Consider the following 14622-nt stretch of genomic DNA (forward strand, 5'->3'; position numbering starts at 1 on the left):
TGCAGACTAATACACATAACTTATCCACCTTTCAAATTAATCCGACTTATTTTCGATGTTCACTGTATTTCACTGTATTTCACTGTATTTCACTGTATTTCAATATTTAATCTGCATCATTTACAGGTGTAACTACTTACAGTGAGGACCCTCCAACCGTCAAAACTCCTAAATGTTTTTCGCTTTTTTTAAATGGATGCTGTAAAGCATCCCTTGAGTGAAGTGAGGACATACTCGGTGCCTCAGTTTAGAGGGTTTGAAACAGTGCATGAGTTCAGGAAACAGCATGGAAAAAAAAACACAGTGTTCATAGTTCGAGCGTCCTTAATGTAACGGAGCTAGTCCACCTAGGAATAATATTTTCCCATTTCAGATTACGTGTCATTCTCTTGAGAATAAGATTCTTTGTTTGAATTGTATCTATCTATATTCATGTCTTCTCATGTGCAACTGTCAAACAAAGAAATGATACTGGAATGGGAAAACAGTGGATAAGGTCTATCGTACTCTGGAATTCACCCGCAATTGACATTCTATACTCCATAGAATAAGTGGGTTCTAGTGGAAGGTTAGAGTATTGACCACATGCAAGACGTCATACCGTACAAATGGGAGGAACCTTGCACTGCTGTAAAGTCCTTTCCAAACTGCATGGCAAAATCATTATAACGACACTGATGTAGGCCATTTTCCATTAAACTGATCCTTTAGTCAGTCTATTTGCCGATCTTTAGCTTTAGTTTGAGCGTTTTTGGAACGTGTCGAATAGTCAATGAAATTCTCGTGGATCTCTCAATTGTTTGACCAAGTTTGGCTTGACATAACTCCAAGTTTTTAATCCTGTTGTCAATACTATCGTACTTCTTCTCCTCTATTCCGTGTAAGTAATTCTTGTAAAGGTCTCCAGTCAATATCAGAAGACTTCTAGGCTCCAGAAGAAGTGACATGACGTGACGAGCATTCATCGAGCTGTTGGTCTCAGTACTTCCATCCTGTATGCGCAAATAACAACATGGAAATTTCAGAGTATAAATATTGATAGAATGAGAAGCAGCATGCAGGGCAACAGGTTAATATCCATAAATATTAAATTTTCATTTTTTTGAAAAACTACCTGGGCTAAAAAATAACAGGGCAAATAATCTGGTTGCAAAAAAAAACATAGAATCGACTTGATATTTACTTGTTGGATGATTTCTTGTGAGTCGTCTTTCTCTCTAACATGAGTATAGAAATCTAACACGGTGTGAGAGCCCAGATTGATGGTGGACACAACAGGATGGAAAAGTGGACCATCTTCATGCGGCTGTGGATTGAGGATTCAAACAAGCACAGAGACAGGGTTTATCATTCGATATCTCCCAAAGAAACGAAGGTTCTGACAAGTATTGCAGGTTATCCATTTACTCCCCCTTTCTCTCATTCTCTTATTCATTCATCCATCTGTTCATTCGCTTTCTTTGTGTTTTAGAACTTTAAAAATAATGAGAAAAAAATTGTTGAATGAATGACTTACCATGATGCCTTGTCCAGGTTCATATTCATTGACCAGAACATGATTCGGTATCTTTTTCTCAAAGACACACAAAGATCCAAGTTGTACAGCGTATTTCTTCAGCCACTGATGATCAAAATGATAAAACTATTACAATCACATCGCTAAACACCACAAGAACACTGGAAACGACAATGACTGGGACTCTGCCACATGCATTACATATAGAACCAACTACTATCAACGCCTTACACTTCAAAGCTGGTATACAAACTTAGAACAAAAACCGATTCACTGCAACTTATGATAACACCCACGCATCTTTACGTAACAGTACCAACTAATTACCGTTTACACTACGACCGGACCAGAGGTATAAATACCATCGACTGTCTCTTGTTTTCTCATTGGATTCTGAAGATGACTTCCGCTCAGGTTGTTGAACGGTTAGCCACCACCAACAACAGTCTTTGTCAAGACTACACTCAACCGGACGATCACATTTCACAAAACATATTTGAGTTGCATATGTGAAACACGTGACAAAACAAACAACATGAAACCGTGAAAAATACCTGAGGAAGTTCTTCTTGTATCATTCCCTAGACGTAAAGTTAAGTTAACAACATAAGTTTTGAGTTCCAACGTTAGTACAGGAAGGGCATACAAGCATTGAGAGTTGAATGTTATTTTTTTATTAGCACAAGTGCCGTTTGTGTCTTTCTTGATGCTCAGATGCAATTTCAATGAAAATCTCGCCTTATCCTACAAACCAACTTTATTCATTTAAATAACGTTGAGCGGCTCTCAATGCTTCCATGGGTTTCCTGTTGAACCAGAGTAATGAGAAGATTGATGGAATATAGGTATCATACAAGTTCAGATTATGGGTTCTCTGCTTCTGAAGCAAATGGGGAAAAATGGAAGATGAAGATTTTCACCCAACATTTTCGCAAGGATTTTTCCAACAGCCATTGATTGCCATAATTCATATCATCATACTGTCAATTTCCTTTAAATACAATATCTTATTATATCTAAGCTCACATGAAGGCTAATGCTATAACAGTGTGAGAACGCCCACTAGTGAACACAAAAGGTTTAAACATGAAATACCAAGCAATTATTTTATACTTGCATGTGATGACAAGTCTGGGTATCTAACCCATGACCACAGTAGTAAGAGATGGTGCATTAACATGTGATGACAGGTCTGGGTATCTAACCCATAACTACAGTAGTAAGAGATGGTATATTAACATATGATGACAGGTCTGGGTATCTAACCCATAACCACAGTAGTAAGAGATGGTATATTAACATATGATGACAGGTCTGGGTATTTAACCCATGACCACAGTAGTAAGAGATGGTTACATTACCATGTGATGACAGATCTGGGTATCTAACCCATGACCACAGTAGTAAGAGATGGTTACATTACCATGTGATGACAGGTCTGGGTATCTAACCCATGACCACAGTAGTAAGAGATGGTTACATTACCATGTGATGACAGGTCTGGGTATCTAACCCATGACAAACGTGAGAGGTGACACATAAGCATGTAGTCACCACTGGTGGTTCACCTTTTTTTTAGCATTCTAGGACCAGTCCCTTCCCAGACGCACCAAATTCCAAAACCTTTAAATAACTGAGAAGCAAATGTTGCATTGTGATACTGAAGAAACAAATAACATGCCATTTGAATATCTTGTAAAGACATAATTTCAATTTTATGCATTTTGCTGTCCACCTGCCCAGACTCTTTTATTTCCCTATTCCTTGCCCTTCATACCTTTGGATGAGGAAGACCACCTGCAACAATGCAAAATTTGAATTACTTAAGAACACCAAGTGTTTAGAGCTGATATTAACTGCCTTCTGGTTCTGCAGCAAGACTTTTAACAGACAACAATTATAGTGACTGGGACTCATGTTTAAGACAGAATTTTACATGACACAAATAATCCTAAATATAACTTTAATTTTGCCTAAGCACATGCTGGCATTTCAATTTCCAGTACAAGCATCCATGATCTTTAATAATAATAATAATAATAATAATAATAATAACTTTATTACTGTCTCTATTTCTTCTAGCAGGGCACAAGTGCCCTACTAATCGGGGAGACAAAAATAAAAAATTTAAATTCAAAATTTAAATTCAAATTAAAAATTCAAGCAAATTACTTGCCCCAGTTTTGAAGTCGCCTCCCTGATAAGCTTGTCCATTTTGGCTTTGGTGCTGCATAAACCTATAGTATTAAATCATACATAATATAATCCCTGATATTTTTCCATTATCAAAGTTAAATAACCTTTTATAATTAAATATTATTTTTTTAGAGCTATTTAACAACATGTGGTTTCGTGGTTTGAGTGAACTAAATAAAGCTACAGTATATGAGAGTGCCTTTTCTAGCTGGGCTATTATTCCAACAATAACTGGTCTCTATAAAAGCTTATTGCTGCGAGTAGTGACAATGAACTTGATGATTTCCCAGTGTGGGATCACTCTATGCTAGGTGTCAGAAAAAATATTGATTTGTATTTGTCACTATCTTGAGCTCATTCACTCACAATGATTTTGGAGCATGCCTGAAACTCAGGTTAGCAGAACATATGTTTTCAATGGGGAACACCTATTTTAAATCAATAGTCTATCATATGTTTGTTTGTTTAGGCAAGCAAGTCAAGTACTCTAAATCATGTCCAGCTTAAAATTTATTTATGGTTGGAAGTATTTGCCTCAATCTCACCAAATATTTATGTACCAGTCAAAGGAAACCCTAACCCCTACCCCAGGATATTTTTATTATAGAAACACAAAAATATGTTGCCTAGCCAAATTTAGTTGCCCCAGGAAATGGGTCTTTTTTTTTTCTTCTTCTTCTTTTTTTGCTATTCATTGCAAAATTCTTCATTATATGGTGGGGCATTTGTCAATTTTAGTTTGCTATTCAATGGTAATCCCTAACATATATCCTGCGGTAGAGGGGGTCGGGATTTACTTTGCCTGGTGCATTAGGAATATTTTATGGGGAACGCAATGCTATCTTATGAGCCTTGTCAATGCTTTTGTGGACAGGGCCAATGATTCTTGGAATTGAACCCATGGCCATGAACTTCCGGATGCTGGTCAGAAGCTCTACCACTGAGCTACAGGAAAGACTCATTAAAAGTAGACATTTACTGGGTTCATTATGACATATGGCCTGCATGCTGCGGGGCTCAATACATCCAGCTTTATTCAGAATCCTTCTAGATAAATAAATGATGAGATTAGGTTTAATTTAATTTAATTTAATTAACAGTTCTTGTGCATTTTGCAAGCCTCAATGCACTTATAAATAAATAGAATATGAATAGAATAGAATAGAATAGAATAGAATAGAATAGAATAGAATAGAATGCGCTTATATATAAATAGAATATAATGGGAAATATGATGCATATATTATGTGCCTATATGTACAATTATATAAAACTACAAGATATATATATATAAAACTAATGATGACTAAAGTGATAGAATATACTGATCAGCAATAAAATGCTTCTTCGAACAAGTGTGTTTTAAGTAGAGATTTAAACTTATTAACAGATTCTGCATTTTTAATATGCTGCGGAAGTTTGTTCTACAGTTTAGGAGCAGCGATTGTAAAAGCTTTATTTTGTATGTAGCTGTACTGGACCTAGGAACTACTAATAGTTCTTTATTTATAGAACGTATCCGATGTTTAGGTATGTAATGCTCTAATAAGCTAATAAGATAAGGTGGTGCACTACAATTAACGATCTTATAAGTAAGTATTAATACTTTAAACGTGATACGAAAATAAACTGGTAACCAATGTAAGTTATAAAATATTGGAGATATATGTTCCTTCTTTTTGGTCCTGGTCACTAACCTGGCTGCTGAATTTTGGATGTGCTGCAACTTACTTAAACTTAACTTAAATGCATAACTTAACGCTATATAAAATATCATTATTACTAATATTATTATTATTATCAATATTAATATTAACCTAACTTGCAATATGCAACAGCTATAGTTCAGTGACTGTTTCTTTACTTACTTCTCGAAGTAGGTCACCTTCCTCTGAGGTGGTTATAAAATTCGGCATGTAATACACAGAATCAGGAGCCTTAATTTCAGAAAAAAACAAGTGGTAAATAAAACATAAGATTTCTTAACAATCATAAAACGTTATAAAATAGAACCTTTTCGACACGAAAGGCACTTAAATCCGTTGATAAGCTAGAACAACCAGTCGCCATTACTGAATAAACGCTGCGAAATCCATCAGGCGTTCCCACAAAACTGAAGAAGATTGAGGCGATTGGAGACAGAGTCTCTAATAAATGGCGCACGGTTGATTTTCATAATAAAAATATATAAACAGTATCGATCCAAATTTGTCTTTAAAAAAAAACCACCGTAGCCAATTCTCATGAAGACGATAAATGTTCTCAAAGGAAAAAGTTTATAAAAATATTGCGACAGCCGGGAATCGAACCCGGGTCAACGGCTTGGGAAGCCGCCATGATAACCCCTACACCACTGTCGCTCGAATATTAATTTGTGAATTTTATTATATTTATACCGTTTACACCATGAGAAGCACTAGGGCGAAAATCGTCCGAAATTCAATTTGGCTGAAACTTCGTCAAAATAATCTTTAAAGATTTAATAATCACTGGTTAAAATGTTTTCATCATACGCCAATAGGAAGTATTATATTTTGAGGATTTTTATAATGTGACGCCATCTACTTATATATTGATCACTACGAAGAAATGCATACCGTAGCGATGTTTTATGTCGAGTAGAAGATTTTCGTACTATACTAAAAGGGATCAATACTGAAGCGATGTGAAGAAGGCAAGGTCTTCACGACAAATAAAACTTTTATCACCCATGGTCAACTGAATTTCATTGCCATTCTAGGGGACTATACCACATATCCCATCCAACCCAATTCCCTAATTTAATAAGGGTCTCAAAGCCGGGGATGGTTTAGAAATCTTCAAGGGAAAATTTAGGGCTAACCAAAATTTGGGTGCCTTTAGCATTAGATTAGAACTGAGAGAAGACAACAGCTTCACAGCTACATTTAAAAACGTCAAAAAATGAACCCCGGAGGGGCGAGAGTTTAGAAAGCTTAGAAAGCTCGATTGGTACTTTTGGCTCGCCCCTAGAGGCTCTCACGAGCTGGGTAATAAAGGTCTCAGCGCTAATAGCGGTCAGCGGATATTATCAGAAATCAAAATGGCCCATAAATATAACTCAACTGACTCGAAAACATAAACCATTCTGCCGTGCTCCCTTAGTAGTATAGGGAATGGGGGTTCCAGCGCAATCTCAACACGGGCAAGACCCGCGTCAAAAATCCACCTACGGAAACAACCCACTCCAAGTGTGGTTGGGGGCAACAGCGCAAATATGTTAGTCTATATATGGAGTGCGAAGATTGTAAGAGAACTTTTAAGAAAGAAGCGGATTTGAAAAAGCATTTGAAAATGAAGACGAAGTGTATGAGCAGTTATGATTGTGGATGTGGTAAGAAGTTTGAGACTAAGGTTAAATTGTTTTGGCATTGTCAGGACTGTGAGTACGACTACGACGACTTAAAAAGTGCTTGGTATTAGGTATAAAATATTTCCTATTATATAGATGGAATCCCAAAGCAACTTCAGCACGGTGTCAATACCCGGCAACGGTGAGATTGACGTTAGACAGTTTTGGCGTCAGTCAGAAAGGAAGGTTAAAAGGACTCTCCGAAAAGGTATAGAAGAATTAGGAGCCCTGAAAGCGAGCATAATGGTAGAAGTAAGTTTGTCAAAAGACGAGGTAATGACGACAGCAATGTTGCGATCAAAGTCGTTAGTGATATTAGAATCCACGAATCTGGATAGGTCACTCAGTGAAGCCTTAGAAGCAATAATGGAGTCGCTATCTAACTACACGAAAGAAGGATCGGGTTGGACAGTAGAGGAGGTTGAAGGAATAGAGATAAGTATAGCCAGGTACGTACCCATACGAGGGGGGAGTTACGTACCGCTACCAACGTGGGTAGAAAGGAAGAAGGCTATTGTAAACGTGAAGAATGAAGACAATCGATGCTTTATGTGGGCAATCAGGTCTGCACTGTATCCAGCAGAGAAGGATCCCTGTAGGACAAGTAAGTATCCCACAGATGATTTAGAGTGGGATGGTGTGGAATTTCCCATGCAGTTGATAGACATCCCCATATTTGAGGAAATAAACGATCTAGCAATTAACGTTTACGGAGTCAGAGAGCAGACGATAGTACCGTTAGTTCTGTCAAAAAGTAAAGGAGAGCGCGTACATTTATTCTACCACGGCGGACACTACTCATGGGTTAAACACATTAGCAGACTATTCTACAGACATACTAAGCACAAAGGCAAAAAGTACTTCTGTGACTGCTGCTTGCTGTCATTTACATCCTTAAATACCCTAAAGAAACACGATGAGATCTGCCGCGGAGTCGAAGAAGTGGCGCAACGGATCCAGATGCCCACCAACAAAGAGCTTTCATACGCAGACCATCAAAAGCAGATGCAAGTGCCTTACGTGATATATGCAGACTTCGAAGCGTTGATAACTAAGGAAGAGCAGAAACGTGGCGCCACGAATAAGGTAGGATTACACGAGATCTGCTCCTTTGGTTACATAGTAGTCAGATCAGACGGTAAAGCAAACCCTCCTGTGATTTACCGAGGTAAGAACGCAGCTAATGAGTTTCTAGAAGCATTGCGAGAAGAGGAGGGAGAGATTAGAGAACAATTAAGATGTCCAAAGAAGATGGAATTTACCAAAGAGAACCAGGAGGCTTTTAACAAGGCAAAAAAATGCTACATTTGCCAACATACGCTTCTTCAGTTTGGAAGACGAGCCAAGAAAGCGTGGGATGAAGATGGAAAGTATCTAGGAGAAGCTCATTTTAAATGCGGGAAGTATGCTAAGAAAGGTGAGAAGCCGGGAAAGCCCTCCACGCACTGCATTCACTGTCACAAAGCATTTGTTGATGATTTCTATGTGGATAAGGTTAGAGATCACTGCCACATCACGGGTAAATACAGAGGTGCGGCTCATTGGAAATGTAATATAAACTTCAAAGTAAATCCAGATATGGAGATTCCGGTGTTCTTTCACAACCTCCGCGGTTACGACTCCCATTTGCTACTACAAGGAACAGACGGCTCCGACGTCAAATGCATACCCAACAACAAAGAGCGCTACATGTCCGTAACTGTGGGTAAGCTAAAGTTCTTAGATTCGCAGCAGTTTATGGCGGACTCCTTAGCAAACCTCGTAAAGTATAACACCAACTTTCCCATTTCCAGTCAATACGGCGCGGAAAGGAAAGGAGTCTACCCATACGAATACATGGACTCCTGGGATCGATTCAAAGAACCCCTACCACCCAAAGATCGCTTCTACAGCACCCTAAACGAGTCCGGTATAAAGGATGAGGAGTACCAACATGCGTTAGACGTGTGGGAAAAGTACTCCTGTGAGAACATGGGGGACTACCACGACATCTACCTAAGGTCTGACGTAGTGCTGCTTGCAGATGTTTTCCAAAGCTTCAGAAAGATGGCTATGGAATATTACGGATTGGATCCCGCTAATTTCTACACGGCTCCTGGGCTCAGCTGGAGTGCTTTGTTAAAGAAGACAAATGCGCAGTTGGATCTCCTAACGGAGTACGACATGTATCGGTTTATGGAAGACGGTATTCGTGGCGGCGTATGCGGACCCAGCCGACGTTACGCCCGCGCAAACAACCCCTTAGTAGAGCACGACCCAGAGAAACCAACCACATACATTTACTACCTGGATGCGAATAACCTTTATGGTTGGGCAATGTCACAGTACCTACCTGTGAGAGACTTCGAATGGGATCCAGTGAAGCCGATAGACTTCTACATGCAGGTAGGAAAGGAGGAAGACAAGGGTTACGTCTTAGAAGTGGATCTGGAGTACCCAGAGCGCCTGCACGACGAACACAATGAGTTCCCCTTAGCACCAGAAGCGATAGAGATACCATTTAAGCAGCTAAGTCCGCTGCAAAAGCAAATGTGCCCTGGTTACAAACCGTACAGGAAACTAACTATGAACCTGATGGATAAGAAGAAGTATGTGGTACATTACCGCAACCTGCAGTTCTACGTGCGACACGGAATGCGCGTAGAGAAGATCCACAGAGTCCTAAAATTCACGCAGGAACCCTGGATGCGCCCCTACATTGACTTTAACACGCAAAAGCGTACCGCAGCGAAAAATGACTTCGAGAAAAACCTCTTCAAACTGATGAACAACAGCGTGTTCGGAAAGACAATGGAGAACATCCGCAAGCGCGTAAGCGTAAAAATAGTCAGCACCAAAGAGGAAGCAGAAGCATACGTGTCACAGCCAGGCTTCGTTAGATACGTAGAAATGCTGAACTTCTACGTGATTCACATGAAAAGGGCAAACCTCTTACTAAACAAGCCCGTTTACACAGGCTTTACGGTGCTGGATCTATCGAAGCTGCTTATGTACGAGTTCTACTACGATAAGCTTAAGCCAAAGTACGGAGACCGCTGTCGCCTCCTGTACACAGACACCGACTCCCTAATTCTAGAAGTGCAAACGGAAGACGTTTACAAAGACTGCCTCCCCGACATAGACGAGTACGACACCAGCGGTTACCCGAAGGAGCACTTCCTTTACTCTGCGAAGAATAAGAAGGTAATTGGGAAGATGAAAGACGAAATGTTAGGAAAACCCATCGTGGAATACGTGGGTCTGAAACCAAAGATGTACAGCGTGCTAAAGTTAGACGGCGTAGAAAAGAAAGCTAAAGGCGTAAAAAAGTATGTGGTTAAGAAGGACATTACGCACGAGTCCTACCTCAACGTATTACGAACACGCAAGGAACAGCGGCATAAGATGAACAGCCTGCGCAGCTATGGTCATCAGATACATAACGTCACGCAGGAGAAGGTGTCACTGTCTGCATTTGACGGTAAGCGATGGATGTGTGATGACGGAGTGCATACGATAGCATTCGGACATCACACGATAAGCAGTTCTTCTTTGACGAACCCACGCGTGGGACCATCATGAAGATAATACAAGATGGGCTGACCCTTCTTAGCTATCGCACTTCGGATCTGGTAAGTTTCCAAAGACCAATTAGGATCCGTAGCTCTTTTGGATCCTCCTTCTAATTCACCCGACTCATAGAGATATCGAACCGTGACATTACCTAATTTTTTTTCATGGGGGAAGACCGCCCTCGAACTTCTGACGAAGGACTTGTGTTCCACGTGTTTCTTTTTTATGGCATCCCTGGGTTTCATTCCCGTAGCCCTGGCCGCCTCGTTGTTCAAAGCCGCGACGACCTGGGGGAGCCTCTGAGTCCATTCCCTGTTGCGTTTGGAGGGATCTTCCAGCTCTTTCCAATACTGGTACCCAAAGAGACGCTCGGCCAGGGTCTTATTGAATCTTTCGACGATGCTCTGACCCCTGTGGTACTCTGCCTCGGCTCTCCTAATCTTAGTGCTGTGGTCTTTCAGGGTCTTAGTAACCACGCCCATGAACTCTGTCCCCGCATCCACTTGCAGCAGCTTAGGCCATTTCAAAACGCGCTTATAAATCCTACCTAGGGCTTCTGCGACTTCCCCAGAATCCTTGCTGGTTATGGGTTCGGCGTCCTTGTATCTGCTTGCGATATCAACTACGGTCAAAGCGTACCTATAGGTCTTTTTTCTCACCTTATCGTGCGGCAAGAAAAGCAAATCCGCCTGATGAACTTCATTGGGGGCATTTACGGTGAAGCTGGGCCTGGGAATGTACTTAGGCACGGGAAGATAAACCTGCCAGAGGGTTTGTTTTTTTAACCAGTTCTTAGCCGTTTCATCTGATACCCTGGCCGCGGTCGCGAGTTTCTTGATAGCCGACGCTCCTTTCCAATAGCCTTCAGGCCCATAGTAAATCCTTTTGAGTTTGTCCTCTACGCGGCCCATCATATGAATTCCAAAACAAGATTGATCTTACGTCCGTTAAAATCCACCGTCTTTCCGTCCACTTTAATGGTGATGTTTATGCTTTCTACCAAATGAGACAAGTCATAGCTCAAAGAAATGGGAGTGTATTCTACTGGGTCAAATGGATTACCTTTGGGTAGAAACTTGGACATAAGAGAAGACTTTTCTCCATTGTTGTAACTATGAACCAAGTCGCAATAGACTTCGTAAGAGGATGCGACTTTCCATTTCACATCATATGTACTGCCGCTATTTATCGTGGTACTAGTAAGACCTAGGAGTTCTACCAATGGACTGCCCATTAAATTAGCGCTTCCACTATTTTTCTTGAATTTCATTTCATGGGGTAATCCTGTGGTAAGAGTATATCCGTGCTTTGCTAGCTCCTTAGCCAGTGTTATAGGGGTGTAATGGGAATCTGGTATTTTTGGTTTGGTGCCGGAAGTTCCGATGACAAAGCCATTAATTAAATTATACCAAGAATTGTACAAAGAGCAACTAACCAACCGAACCCTTTCCGCGCGGATGGGAGGATTCAGACAAGTGGTAAAGTTATTCTTGTCGCTTTCCAAAAAGACGATCATTATATTAGATACGCCAAGGCCACGCCTCCCGCCAGCCCTGCAACTCCTACGAAGACCAGCTTACTATCTTTTTGTTTCTTAGAAGGCTGGTAGTAATCCTTGAACTGAGGCTTTTTTAACGCCACTGTGGGATGCGCTTGCGCATAAAGTTTAAAGGCGTAGTCTGTGTTTTCGAAGTTCTTATCCGCCTGCATTTTGTCTTGGTAATTCTTATCCAACCAATCCCTGTAAGCTTGTCTTTTTTCATTCCAAGCCGCAACGTCCCTTTGATATTTCTCCAGCGCTAAGTCGTGTCTCTTTCTTTCGGCGACCAAATTTCCGCTGCGATCACCTCTAACTAATCTATCCAAATACTGACCACCATAATTAGCTCCAGTGAATGCTAAAGCTGCAATAACTCCACCTGCGATTAAACTAGCCATTATATATTAGGTAGGTACTTTTCCTTCCGTAGGTAATCCTTTACCATGATAGCCCCGCCTACGGCAGCGGTCATCTTAGCAAAGTTAGCGAAGCTCTTGCTTGGGTCTTCAGTAAAGTCTTCTTTGAGCACTTTCTTACCTACCCAACCAATACCCGCAACAATAGAAGTAATGATAGCTGCTTCTTCAACAGTTTTCAACAACGCGGTCGACATTATATTACAAAGCGAGAAGGTTATTCCATTTCAGGGATCTTACTTTTTCTAACCTCCACAGGTGCGTGATATGTTGCGGCCTCCCACTTTACTTTTGGCTTCGTAGCCCGCCATTGTAAGTAGAGGCTGCCTGCTGCTATAGCGACTCCTAACGCGCCAATGACGTACCCAGGATTGATAAAGGATTCCTCTTTTCTTTCCTCCACCTTTTCCTCCTTCTTTGCTTTGTTCTTTTTATTCATCTCCGCGAGCTTCTTTCCGGCAGCGACTCTGCCCGGAGATTTAGCCTTGGTAATCTTGGTATCTTCTACGGGAGCCTTTTCTGGTTGTTCTTCGGTGTCACTCATCTTATATTAAGGGACTTGAAGGACTTGACAAGTAACTTGATGACGACTTGACAATGACTTGGCAATGACTTGACAACGACTTGACTAAGTACTTGAGAATGACTTAAGGACGACTTGACTAAGTACTTGACTAAGTACTTGAGAATGACTTAAGGACGACTTGACTAAGTACTTGAGGTGACTTGACAACGACTTGACTAGGTACTTGAGGCGACTTGATCAGGTACCTCAGCAAGTGCCGCCTGGAAGACCTTTTCGACTTCTCTGTCCTTCTTGAAGTCCTTCCAAGATGTTCCTAAGGAACCTAGTACCTCCTTCAAGTCGACATGCTGAGCTACGTGCAAAGCCGCAGAGGCGACTGCCATTAACTTACCGCACTTCAAAGACAACCACCCACAGGTTATCTTAAGTTCTTGGGATATGACATAGTCCTCGCTGATGTCCTTCCGCAGTTGCTCCACGTCGTCTATAGGCAGCGCAAGTCCAAGCAATTTAGTGGCAAGTCGGATAGCGGAGTCTGCTACGGCGTCCGTGGTCTTACTTGCGAGGGCAGCCTCGTACCTCTTATGGAACTTCTTAACCTCCTCTTCTGACAACTTATTAACTTGCTCATGGGTAAGTTCCTTACCTATCATTTCTTTACACTTCCCCGAAGACACAAGGATGTTAAGTTGTTCCTTAAGGTTACTTTCGTCTAACTGTGTGGGGACTTCATCTAAGAGCTGCTCAATCTCCATATACATTAACGTCATAAGGAAACCTCAAAGAGAAAATCATTTTGGAATGTTGGTGCGTCTTTAAATGCCGCATGTATTCATGCAACTGTTCCTTGCTTATCTCACCACCGTAGTCGCTTAAGATGGTTTCCAGATCAGACTTACTGGGTGTATAAAATACTACGAGAGAGCCTATGTTTTCCCTAAAGGGTTTAGAGACACTGGTAAGCTGCTGGGAAAGCAACCAAACGCTGATATTGTCGTGTCTGCCGCTGAAAGCGAGCTTCACTAATTCGGAGGTGCGCCTTTTTACGTCGTCCCCACAGGCAATGTCATCCAATATGAGGAGCGTCTGTGTATCTTTAGGGAATTGCTTGTGCCAGAACTTCAAATGGCTGGATAACTCGTTAGGATCTAAGATATCTACGAAGAAGTCGTCATCTTTCACTCCTATGCCTTCCCAGGTGCGGTTATTCACGTAGGTGGGACAAAGCAGCACTATGTAGTCAAAGCGGTATCTAAAGGGTCCTAATAGCTGCTCCACGATGAACTGGGTCTTTCCGCAGCCGGTGGGTCCTACTATCAGAGCGTTACAAGGCATGTGATCTGGGTTCATATATAGATGGAACCAGTGGAAGCAGTAAGAAGGATTACCGCCGACGCAAAGGATAAAAGAGACACCATAGAAATGCAAAGGGAAGAGATAGACCGGTTAAAAGAGCGCGTACAGGAATTGTACGATGAAATGTGTGGTCTGAAGCGTGCAGAACGG

General features: G+C 41.2%; 1 protein-coding gene and 1 non-coding gene across 2 annotated transcripts; both read right to left on the reverse strand.

The window, feature by feature from the left end:
* Positions 1 to 77: 77 nt before the first annotated feature.
* On the reverse strand, positions 78 to 5801 carry LOC116286685 (putative RNA/DNA demethylase ALKBH6). The gene is made up of 8 exons (XM_031693250.1): positions 5726 to 5801; positions 5581 to 5649; positions 3693 to 3753; positions 3294 to 3313; positions 2071 to 2097; positions 1517 to 1621; positions 1184 to 1306; positions 78 to 992 (listed from the first exon to the last, which is right to left on the reverse strand). The coding sequence occupies exons 1-8, from the start codon at positions 5780 to 5782 to the stop codon at positions 717 to 719; spliced, it is 738 nt and encodes a 245-aa protein (XP_031549110.1). The 5' UTR covers positions 5783 to 5801; the 3' UTR covers positions 78 to 716.
* Positions 5802 to 6000: 199 nt separating this feature from the next.
* Positions 6001 to 6072, reverse strand: Trnag-ccc (transfer RNA glycine (anticodon CCC)). Its single transcript has one exon. It is a non-coding gene; the product is annotated as a tRNA-Gly (tRNA).
* Positions 6073 to 14622: the final 8550 nt, after the last annotated feature.

Source organism: Actinia tenebrosa, unplaced genomic scaffold (genome assembly GCF_029948245.1).
Source record: "Actinia tenebrosa isolate PJP-AT-01 unplaced genomic scaffold, QUT_ActTen_1.0 PGA_scaffold8__29_contigs__length_14323225, whole genome shotgun sequence".
In the NCBI taxonomy this organism is placed as follows: Eukaryota; Metazoa; Cnidaria; class Anthozoa; order Actiniaria; family Actiniidae; genus Actinia; species Actinia tenebrosa.